Genomic DNA, 11,939 nt, shown 5'->3' with positions numbered 1-11,939 from the left:
CCGCCATCGATGGTGAGGAGCAGACCTCCAACCTTCCGGAGCAGTGTTTTTGGGGCCACAACCATGAGCTCTGTTTTGTTATTGTTGAGTTTAAGTAGATTTTTTGACATCCAGGCTTGGATGTCGCGGAGGCAGTTGACAAGTGAGGAGTGGGGGTAGCTGGGATGATGGATTGGTACTGATGTAGAGTTGGGTGTCGTCGGCATAGGAGTGGAAGTTGAGACCATGTCGGCGGATGATTTCACCGAGGGGGAGCATGTAGATGTTGAATAGAAGGGGGCCGAGCACTGAACCTTGCGGCACACCTTGGTTGACAGGGGCTGGGGGAGAGCTGGATTTTCCGATGGTCACAAACTGTTGCCTGTTGGAGAGGTAGGAATGGAACCAGGAGAGGGCTGTACCAGAGAGGCCAAGGTAGACGGATAGGCGGTTGAGTAGGATAGTGTGGGAGACTGTGTCGAATGCGGCGGAGATGTCCAGGAGGATAAGGATGCTGACGAGGCCTGAATCGGCGGCTATGAGGAGGTCAATGGTTATTTTAATAAGGGCCGTCGCTGTGCTGTGGTTGGATCTGAAGCCTGATTGGAAGGGTTCGTAGAGCTCATGGTCGGACATATGATGGTGGAGTTGGGCAGCAACTGCTCTTTCCATGATCTTGCTAAGAAAAGGAAGGTTGGAGATCGGCCGGAAGTTGCTGGGGTCCTCGGGGTCGAGACCAGGTTTTTTGACGATGGGGGTGACAGCTGCTATCTTGAGGACGGCGGGAACCTTGCCTGATTCCAGGGAGGAGTTGATAATTTTAACAATGAGGAGGATGGGTAGGCAAGTTTTGACCAGGGCAGAGGGCATGGGGTCGAGGGAGCAGGTTGTAGCCTTAGCTTTTGAGACAAGTTTGGTAACCTGTGTGGCATCCACTGGTGCAAAGGAGGAGAGACAACATTGAGGCAGGTGTTGAGTTGAGCGAACAGTGACTGGAGGTGGTGTGGCATGTGGATGGGATGGGGCAGAAGCCTGGAGTTCCTGGTGGATGGAGTTGACTTTGTCCTCAAAGAAGTCAAGGAACCTGGTGCAAAGCTCGGGGGCGTCTGCTGGGTTGGGGGGGTCAATTGGGCAGAATAGGCGGTTTATGGTGGAGAAGAGCATACGGGGGTGGTGTTGCTGGTTACCGATGAGTGAGGAGTAGTAGTGTGCCTTAGCTTTTGAGAGGGCGTCCTTGTAAGATTTGACATGCTCTCTATACGCCTCCAGATGGACGGTGAGGCCAGATTTTTTCTGGAGCCGCTCCAGTTGGCGGCCAGAGGCTTTCATGGCACGGAGACTGGTGGTGAACCAGGGGGCTGAGTGGGTGAAGGAGACAGTGCGGGTAATGAGGGGGGCAAGTGAGTCGAGACTCAGGGAAAGAGCAGTGTTGTACTGGGCTACCAGTCCGTCAACCGAGGTGTCAGGGGGATCGGAGGCCAGGTGGCTAGCTATGAGGCTGGTTATGGCTGGTGCGCTCACTGATTTTAAGCTCCTGTAGGTAATTGTCCTCAGTACAAGCTGTCTGGGTAGGGCGATAGGAAACAGTGAACAGGATGGCATGATGGTCGGAGACAGCCAGGTTGAGGCACTGCAGGTGGGATGCAGTGGTACATACCAAATCCAGGGTGTGGCCTTTGGCATGGGTGGGATCATGGACATGCTGTTCAAAATTGAAGCAGTCCAGAAGTGCCAGGAAGTCAGAGGAAAATGTGCAACAGGGTGAGTCCACATGAATGTTAAAGTCTCCAAGAAGGAGCGTAGATTGGGACATGGAGCAGATTGAGGAGAGTAGCTCAGATAGTTCCGACAGGAAGATGGCAGAGGCTGAGGCTTTGGGGGGGCGATATATAAGAACAGCCTGGAGCTGTGCAGATCCAGATATAGTGAAGGCAAGACATTCAAGTGAGGTGGTGTTGGGTACAGGAAGCTCTTTGATCGAGATGTCTGCCCTGTATATTACAGCCAGCCCACCGCCCCGACCAGTGGAGCGGGGCTTTTGGAGGTAGACATAGCCAGGAGGTGTGGCTTGGTTGAGTAATAGGAAATCCTGTCCAGTTTGCCATGTTTCGGTTAAGCAGAGGAAATGAAGTTTATGATCAGTGATAATGTCATTGATCAGAGGTGCTTTTTTGTTCAGTGATCGAACATTCTGCAGCATGAATGTTGCATTGTTGTTTGTAGTTGTTGAGGCAGAGGGGGTGAATGGGCTGATGACGTCGATACAGCTGAGAGGTCTCAGATTACAGCTATGCACGTAGGGTGTGCTCTGATGACGTCGGCGAAGTGCGACGGACCGTCTGTCTGTCTGTGTGGTGGGGATGTCATGGTCAGAGTTGACAAACTTGCGACGTGCAGCCCTATGCACATAGCGGGGACGGCGAAGGAGTCCAAGTGATTGTATTGTAGTGAGGTAGTTAGGAGTGTTGTGGCAGACAAGATTACACATTTGCAGAGCGGAGTATTTCCAGAGAGCCATGTCAGCAGCACAGAGGAGCAGCGGCTAGCTACGAGCTGCTAAGCAGGGGCTAGGCGGCAGCTACATTGAGAAGCCAGCAGTGGCTAGCAATGAAATGCTAACAAGAAACTGGGTAGCAGCTGAGTTGAGGGGACAGACTGGGGATGTGGAGAAGGAAATGGAGCTCCAGAGATCCCAGGTTGAAGAGGATGGCTGATATCTACGCAGGAGCTAGCGGCTGAACGGCGGCTAGCAGTGACAGCCGATCGTCGGAGAATGTGTAAGTGTAATAGGTACACAGTCGATAGATCCAGACAGTTATGGTAGCTTTAGCAGACCATTTGCAGTGGATTTGTGGTTGTTAGAACACAATAACACGGGGAAAAAACAGCACAGAAAAAACTAATTTTTTGGCTACGAAGTGAAGCGGCAACAAACACGCCAGCGTCCTCACTCACGCAACGCTTCTGAGATGGTGGCACGGGGTGCCCTCAATCACAAACGGCGACAAGTGTACTGACAGCGCAACATCATACTTCATTAATGAAAAGTAAACTAATATTAGACAAATATGAACTTTAAACATCCATGACTTAAACATATAATCCAGGATACACGCCACATAGCTGCACCTGCAAGGAGAATACAGAACAACTCGTTAAAAAATAAACTACCGAGTGTTTGAAAGCGTACAACAGTGTTATGATACTGCTCCATCTAAAACACGAGGGGATCTGACTTTATTACATTTGAGTTGAGTGTTTCGTCAACTTAATGTGTTGCTTAAAATAATACGTCTGCATACAGTATATGTGACAATGTAACTAAGTGTTGCACGGCCAGATACGGCTCGAGAAGCTGACTCAGATAAGGAAATATTGTGATATCGATGTGAGATCGATGATCTGATTGATGATGTGATGTCAGTGTGATATGAATGATAAGTGCGACACGTCGGCGTCTTCTCTGCATACGGCAGTTTAAACTGCATTTCCTTTTTCCTGTAATATGACTTGATAGATTTAAACTCCGCACACTGAGCTCTGATCGGTCAGCAGGCGGTGCTTTCACTGAGTTGATCTCTTTTCTATAGACGCCGGAGGCGGGCAGCCTAAGATGAAAAAAAAAGTTATTTAGCCTTCCCAAACCTGAGCCTCACGCGCCGCCTATGTGTAGGCCTACTGTATACAAAGGCCATTCAAGCTAGAGTTCTTCTGGAAATGTTCACATCAGGCACCTTCAAGTTAAACAACACTAAACAATTAACACAGTAGGCCTAAATTATGTGGATTAAACCACATTTATTTCGTTAAAAATAAACTAAATATGATTTAGTTTGAATGATTAAATGTCATCAGGCACCTTCAAGTTAAACAATCAGGTGCACACTTTAATGTGCCGCCACCTCCGGACTCGGCTTGACTCGGTTTAAAGAATGCACAAATGTGTTTAATCGTTTATGTCAGATATGTACTAAGTAGCCTAAATACATTTGTTCCTGCTCAAGATTAGATTCAACTTTATTGTTATTGCACATATTGCAGGTACTGAGACAACGAAATGCAGTTTAGCTTCTAACCAGGGGTGCAACAAGCAGCGAAAAGTAATGTGCACAATACTACAGAAAACAATTAACACAGTAAATTATGTGGATTAAACCACATTTATTTCGTTAAAAAGAAACGAAATATGATTTTGTATGAATGATTAAATGTAGGGTGAATTGCCCTAATGTGGGACATTTTTGCATTTCAGACTTCGGGAATATATTGCGATATGAAGCCGATAGAATAAATCAAAATCCAGTACCATTCCGAAATCCCCAGTAATATTAGACACTAATAATACAGTAAACTATTAACACTGTACATATTATTGTTTGCCCGTGGGATTAGGATGATCGGTAGTGAGACCCGTGCTGCATTTTCCTCCGGTCGGATGTGATATAAAAACAAAGCGATTATTTTTGTTGTTGTAAACTCACGTGGATTAAATTTAGTGCATTAATTTCAACTCGCGAACATATGATACATTAAATGATCGTGAGGATGATGATTGAAAATCGTTTGTTTGAGCCTGGATGCATTTCCTGATCTAAAAACATAGCGATGGTTTTGTACTTACGCCAACGTGAATTAAACATTATTTTGTTAAATAAAAACATGGGGATGTTTAGTAAATGATTACATGTCTCTTATTTAGCACAGAATATGATCCTATCCGTGACATATGGATCTTAACAAATATCCGCGATATCAGATACCTGTAGATCAGCTGTTTATTTCACATGAGTTCCAGTGTGGCAGCTTTTTAATCACGGCTCCCCCTGGTGGATCCATTATCCATTGCAGCTGGTTTCATTATAATTAAATGTATTTATCAAGGGGGCGTTTCAAGTCCTGCGGGGGGGTTTTCCTTTTCAGCAGGGGCCCACCCCGTGCCGATCACGGACCCGCACGGGTAGGCGTCTGAAATGGAGCGCTCCATCTGTAGAGGGCGGAGTTGTCGGGTTCAGGAGTTCCTCAAAGTGTTCCTTCCAACGCCCTAACACTCCATCAGTTGAGGTCAACAACGTCCCATCCTTACTGTACACAGCTTGGATGGTTCCCTGCTTCCCCCTCCTGAGGTGTCGGACAGTTTTCCAAAACAACTTTGGTGCCGCCCGAAAGTCCTTTTCCATGTCTTCTCCGAACTTCTCCCACACCCACTGCTGAGGCTGCGGCCCTTTGGGCCTGTCGGTACCTTGCAACTGCCTCGGGAGTCCCCCGGGATAACAAATCCCTGAAGGCCTCCTTCTTCAGTCGGACGGCTTCCCTGACCACCAGGAGGTTCGAGGGTTACCGCCCCTTGAGGCACCTAAGACCTTGAGACACCTAAGACCTTGAGACCGTCAATAATCACGAGGTTTAAGATATAAAAGCACTTGTTAAACAGACTCAAAGTTTAGCCATATTGCTTAAAAGCAGATAAAATAGCTTAAAAGCAGATAAAAACTCTGAGGCGTAGGAGAAGCGGCGAACAAACAAGCGCCAGGGTCCTCTCCTCCTGTAGGCCACTAACACTAATCATCAATAACTGACTGAACTCAGGTGTGTGTTGAACCTGTGTTTGTCCTCCACTGTTGGCCTTCTGTGCAAGTGCAGGAGTAACCGTTAATATCAGTACTTTTCTATAATTTAGTCTGTAGTGGGAGACATTAAAGGTCCCATGACATGCTTTTCTGGTTATTACCCCTGATACCTCCAGGGCACATCACCACATTTTACAAGCCAGGGAAGGTGCCTGAATCCTGGGTAAACATTGTTTAATTGTTTAAGTGTTTTTAAATGTGTGAAACAGTGTTTTGTCACTTTCGAAACTCTCCCGTCATTGACCGGAGAAATTGGGTCGATGTTGTATTCAATCTGACCGTTAATATTCCAGTGAGACGAAGTACGTACAATGATCGGAATGATCCCATGTTAATTGTGTCCCAAAACCGGAGCATTCCCTGACCACCGGTGTCCACCAGGAGGTTCGAGGGTTATCACCCCTTGAGGCACCTAAGACCTTGAGACCACAGCTCCCCACCGCGGCTTCGGCAATAGAGGCTTTGAATACCGCCCACTCTGGTTCAAAGTCCCCAACCTCCACAGGAATGCCCGAAAAGCTCCGCCGGAGGTGTGAGTTGAAGGCCTCCTGAACTTGGGCCTCCTCCAGACGTTCCCAGTTCACCCGAACTACACGTTTGGGCTAACCAGGTCTGTCCAGAGGCTTCCCTCGCCACTCGACCCAACTCACCATCAGATGGTGATCAGTTGACAACTCTGCCCCTCTCTTTACCCGAGTGTCCAAAACATACGGCCTCAGGTCCGTTGATACAATAACTAAATCGATCATGGACCTTCTGCCTAGGGTGCTCTGGTACCACGTACCCTTATGAGCATCCTTATGTTCGAACAAATTTCAACATAACTTATGTTTGTTATGGCCAATTCATGACTAGCAAAGAAGTCCAGTAACAAACCACCACTCCGGTTCAGATCAGGGGGGCCGTTCCTCCCAGTCACGCCCCTCCAAGTGTCTCCATCATCTCCCAGCAAGATTAAAGAGTCCCTTTCAGGAGCCCCATACAGGACTCTTTCCAGGGTCTCCAAGAAGAAGAAGGCTGTATACTCTGAACTGCTGTTTGGTGCATAAGCACACACAACAGTCAGAGTTTCCCCCCCCCCATAACCCGCAGGCGTAGGGAGGCGACCCTCTCGTCCACTGGGGTAAACTCCAACAACGAAGCACCCAACCCGGGACTTGTGAGTATTCCCTTACCCGCCCGGTGCCCCTATCCAGAAGTAAGGTTCCAGAGCCGACGCTGTGTGTAGAGGTGAGCCCAACCAGATCCAACTGGTAACGCTCCACCTCCCACACAAGCTCCGGCTCCTTCCCCCCAGAGAGGTGACGTTCCACGTCCCCAAAGCCAGATTCTGTCGCCCGGGTCCAGTCTGTGGAGACCCTCTGCTTTCACTGCCACCCTTCTGGCAGCGCACCTGACCCCATCGCTGTTTCCCGTAGGTGGTGGCCCCGCAGGACGGAGAAGCGGAGGTGTTGCCCACGTTGCCTTTTCGGGCGGTGCCCGGCCGGGCTCCGTGGCAAGCCCGGCCACCAGACGCTCGCCGACGAGTCCTCCTTCTGGGCATGGCTCCAGAAGGGGACCCCGGGCTTCCTCCGGGCCGGGTATCCTCACTTCCTGTGTCGTCTTTCATGAGGTCTTTTGAACCAATCTTAGTCTGGCCCCTTGCCTGAGACCAATTTGCCATGGGAGACCCTACCAGGAACACAAGGTTCCAGACAACACAGCCCCCAGGTTCATCAGGGCACACAAACCTCTCTACCACGGTAAGGTGCTGGTTCTTCAGAGAGGCAGAAGGCTTTAGTGCAGGATTAAAGCATTACAAACAAAATGGACTATCACTGAGTTGTTGGTAGAAGCAGGTTCACTGAGGTTTGATATTTTTTCTAGATACTTTTGATGAAAAACGGTGTAAAGCTTTATCAAGTGGGCAACAGTCCTAAAAGGCTCCAGCTTGTGTCACCTAATTTAATAATTAATAAAAGAGGCCAAAAAGTACCAAAATTGTTTCTAATAACGGATCTTACTAACCATCCATCCATCCATCCATCTTCTCCCGCTTATCCGTGGTCGGGTCGCGGGGGTAGCAGTTCCAGCAGAGAGCCCCACATTTTCTTTTCCCTGGCCACATCAACCAGCTCTGACTGGGGAATCCCAAGGCGCTCCGAGGCCAGCGAAGAGATATAATCCCTCCACCTAGTCCTAGGTCTACCCCTTGGTCTCTTCCCAGCTGGACGTGCCTGGAACACCTCCCTAGGGAGGCGCCCAGGTGGTATCCTAACTAGGTGCCCGAACCACCTCAACTGGCTCCTTTCGACGCGAAGGAGAGTCCCTCCCGGATGACCGAACTTCTCACATTATCCCTAAGGGAGACACCAGCCACCCTGCGGAGAAAACCCATCTCAGCCGCTTGTATCCACGATCTCGTTCTTTCGGTCATGACCCATCCTTCATGACCATAGGTGAGGGTAGGAACGGAAATGGCCCGGTAGACAGAGAGCTTTGCCTTCTGGCTCAGCTCCCTTTTCGTCACAACGGTGCGGTAAAGCGACTGCAGTACCGCTCCCGCTGCTCCGATTCTCCGGCCCATCTCACGCTCCATTGTTCCCTCACTCGAGAACAAGACCCCGAGATACTTGAACTCCTTCACTTGGAGTAAGGACTCATTCCCTACTTGGAGTGTATTGATCTTACTAACATTTAACAAAATATGTTCTTGGAAAAATATTTCACCAAGGCAAACGTTTTGGACAAAGGACTGCCGATCTTTGTAATTTACTGTACGTATAACATTAAAGTTAAGGCAGGGGGCCAAACATAGAAAGCCGGATAGTTTATTAATTCCCATAATCCTCAGCTGCACTGATAATTATCTAATGTTAGTGTAACGGAGGTGATCTCTGGGCCCATATATCTCGGCCTCCCTTACGGGTAATATAGCACTAAAAACATTTCACAGGAAGCAGGGGAATATATGTAATTTATGTAACTAGTTTGTCTGTCTTTGTTTCCTGGTTTTATTCTGAAAAGTGTTCCCCTTTCCCCATGTCTGTTGCTGATTGTGTGCACCTGGTGCCCTGTGTTGTCTCCTTCCTCCTCACATGTGTCTTGTTGGTTGATTAGGGTGTGGGTGTGTATTTAGGCTCTGTTTCCCTGTCTGTTAGGAGGCTGGTAGTGTGGTGTGAGATCCCTGTGGTTGGTGACGGTGTGCACATGTTCGGCAGGATTGAGGCTGTGAATCGTTGTGTCATATGTTTATGAGGTAATAAATGCCCACACCGGGTTATATTTTTGGACGTTCTGCCTCTGCCTCCTTGCTTGGTCTGGGCCGCTCAATTGTCGGCTTCACAGTTAGCATGCTTGAAGGTTAAACTAACATGTTCCACATTTCAAACAATAGCATTTAATTTGAAGGGGACCTATCATGCAAAATGCACTTTTGTACGTCTTTTATACATGAACATGTGTCCCCGGTGTTCCAGGGAACTCACCAAGTGTCAGAAAACACAACCCTCTCTATTTTCCTCCATACCCAAATCTCTAAAAAAGGGGCTGCAACAGATCTGATAAAAACTGATCCAGATTTGAACACTGTCCTGACGTCAGGACGGTAGTGCTACGGCTATTGGTCAATTCTCCACCTATAAGGGGAATGAGAGGTTGGGTCACGGCCGGCCATTGCTGCTCGAAAGCGCTGGAGACGCTGTAGTACATATGCCAGGCCTGTAAGTGGCGCTGTAGTCTGCCACAAAAGCAGCGAAGTAGACTTCCCTTGCATGGTTGCCATGGTTGCCCTTCAGTTTATTCTCCGCTGTGGCTTTTTTCTCCCTCCCCGAGGCAAGCGTTTGCGCCTCCTGCTTTAAAACAAATGAATAATGACTCTATATAATCATATGTAAGGGATAATGTGCAGCGACGCGGTCATTATGGGGAAAAGAACACCGACAGGCTGATCAGGAGCCCGACGCCAAGCGGAGGGATCTAGATCGGCATGAAGGCACATTATGCAATGTGCACATTATCCCGCTTATTACACGGCCATATTCTCAACAAAGTAACGACATGACTCCCAATATTAATTGAAATGCTTTTATGGATTTAGAAAATGATTTTATTGATTTAAAAAATAGTTGTATGTATTGATTTAAATTTACATGCATCCGATAAGAAAAATAGTCTGTTGTTACCGTTTGAACTAACGTAGCAACGGCAGGAACTGCTTCGATAGCGTTTTTGAGGACCTCTTTGATTACAGACTTGAAAACATCGTTGCTTGCTTTAAAAGTAGCACAATTCATTATGTCAAACCTTGGAAAGTATCTAGATATCCCTGCCCTAATGACAAAGTAACTGCCAACTCCCCTCTCCTGCAGGGGGGCGTGGTCAGCTACAGCTCACAGAATCAGCCCCCTGCAAAAACAGGGCTGGAAAGAGCAAATAGAGCGAAATGAGGTATGGCTAAAATGCAGGATCTGTTTGGTATTTTGAAAAAATATATATATTTATATACTTTATATAGGTATGGCCCTACAATATATGTTTCAAATATAGCATTATAGGTCCACTTTAAGTAAAGGTGAAAAAGCAGGGACTCACATGGCTGTAGACTGTTGTTTATTGAATATGTTACATCATCATTACATTTTCATTATAGTTACAAAGGGTGAATATATTAAAACAAAATGACAACAGTAAGTGGTTTAACTTCATAATGCCTAACATACAGTACACCTGAATTCCTGTCAAATCTTTTTTCATTTACATTTTAATATTGACCTTAAATATGCATGAATAGGCAGCACATAATATGTGTTCTAACTTTAAATCTATTACATTTGACAGAATAGTAATATGATAAAATGTAAGGGAAATTCAAGCCAAATCTGAGTTAAATCAAGCATATACAATATTGTTGTTGTGCTTTATGTTGATCTCTATCTAATCATGTATCTCTTTAAATAATTATTATAGGAAACACAATCTAACATGGTCAACATATTCCTTTTATATTTCAGCAGCAGGACCCTTCTTCAGAAATCTCAACACGACTCCTTTGATTTGAGGCAGACCCAGGCCATACACGATGGGGTTATTGAGGGGGGGAATGATCAGATACGCTAAGGACAAAATAACTGCGATGCTTGGATTCAGTTGATCAGCCTCAAATCGAGTCAAAGACAGCTCGCAGAAGAGAGAGATGGAGTAGGTCATAAAGGTCACGATGTGAGGCAGGCAGGTTTGTAACGCCTTTCCTCTGAATTCAGACGATCTCCTCCTGCAGACCAGCAGAATCCGTAGATATGTGTACAGGACGAAGAATAGGGGCATTAGGATGCTGGTCACCGTGAGAAACTGACCTGTGACTTTGTTCAGAGTGGTGTCCACACAGGAGAGCTGCACCACAGGCCAGTTAGAGCAGAAAATCCAGTTCAGTTTGTTTCCACACAGCGGTAATCTAACAGTAAGATAGAGGCAGAAGCCAATAATACACACTGGGTATAAAACAGCAATAAGCACAAGAACCTGCACCCATTTGAAGTTCATTTTACTGTGGTAGTGTAAGGGCTGACAGATAGCAATGAATCTATCGTAGGCCATGATGGTGAGGATGGTCAGCTCACAGGAAGCATAGGTGTAAATAACATACACCTGAATAAAGCATAATGGACGTGAGACGAAATGAGAGTCAGAGAGGATGTCCTGCAGGAACCTGGGGAAGAATCCAGCTGAGCCATACAGAGAGTTTACACACAGACAGCTGATGAAAATATACATGGGCTGATGCAGAGACTTCTCCAGGAACACTGCCAGAATAATGACCATGTTAGCAGAGACTATAGTCACATAGATGAACAGACACAAGATGAAGAACAGGTATCTGAGGGGCCCAAAGTCTGCAAACAGAGTCAACTGAAAGTAGGGAGGGTTCAGGCTGCTGTTGCTCTTCATGTCTGCTCCAAAGAGAGGAACAATACAGGAACTGTTAATGAGATGCTGTTAGCTACATTTCAGATATTAATACAAATTCAGCCTGCATGCAATCTCCAACAGTTGTATGTGACCATGTTAAATATAACATCTGGGAAAATCTCACCTCCACATACAGTAGTTCACAGACTTATTCAGGCTCTCTATATCTGCGAAGGAAGGGGGAATATAAATGCACAATAAGGGAAATGTTCAAAGGAAAATGTCGTAATTCAACACCTCCAGTAATGCAAACACACAATAAGCCTGCGTGCATGTGAATTACAACCTTCCTAACACTTGCACTTGACAATATTGAATTTAGCTTCAGGTAGCTGTAGAAGAGAAGCACACAAATGAAGGGCAGGAAAAAAGTCTCATAAACTACAT

The 11,939-nt window shown here is 46.7% G+C and overlaps 1 protein-coding gene across 1 annotated transcript; it reads right to left on the bottom strand.

Annotated features, from left to right (window-relative positions):
• Nucleotides 1-10,582: 10,582 nt before the first annotated feature.
• LOC117551903 (olfactory receptor 51L1-like) lies at nt 10,583-11,686 on the bottom strand. The gene is made up of 2 exons (XM_034224988.1): nt 11,677-11,686; nt 10,583-11,533 (listed from the first exon to the last, which is right to left on the bottom strand). Exon 2 carries the CDS (start codon nt 11,529-11,531, stop codon nt 10,587-10,589), a length of 945 nt encoding a protein of 314 aa, XP_034080879.1. The 5' UTR covers nt 11,532-11,533; nt 11,677-11,686; the 3' UTR covers nt 10,583-10,586.
• Nucleotides 11,687-11,939: the final 253 nt, after the last annotated feature.

This window comes from Gymnodraco acuticeps, unplaced genomic scaffold (genome assembly GCF_902827175.1).
Source record: "Gymnodraco acuticeps unplaced genomic scaffold, fGymAcu1.1, whole genome shotgun sequence".
In the NCBI taxonomy this organism is placed as follows: domain Eukaryota; kingdom Metazoa; phylum Chordata; class Actinopteri; order Perciformes; family Bathydraconidae; genus Gymnodraco; species Gymnodraco acuticeps.
Note: the sequence above shows the minus strand (reverse complement) of the source record. Positions and strands in the feature narration are given on the sequence as shown.

Excerpts from the sequence above, each read along its gene's own strand:
- LOC117551903 (XM_034224988.1), bottom strand. The coding sequence starts at position 11,531 with ATGAAGAGCAACAGCAGCCTGAACCCTCCCTACTTTCAGTTGACTCTG.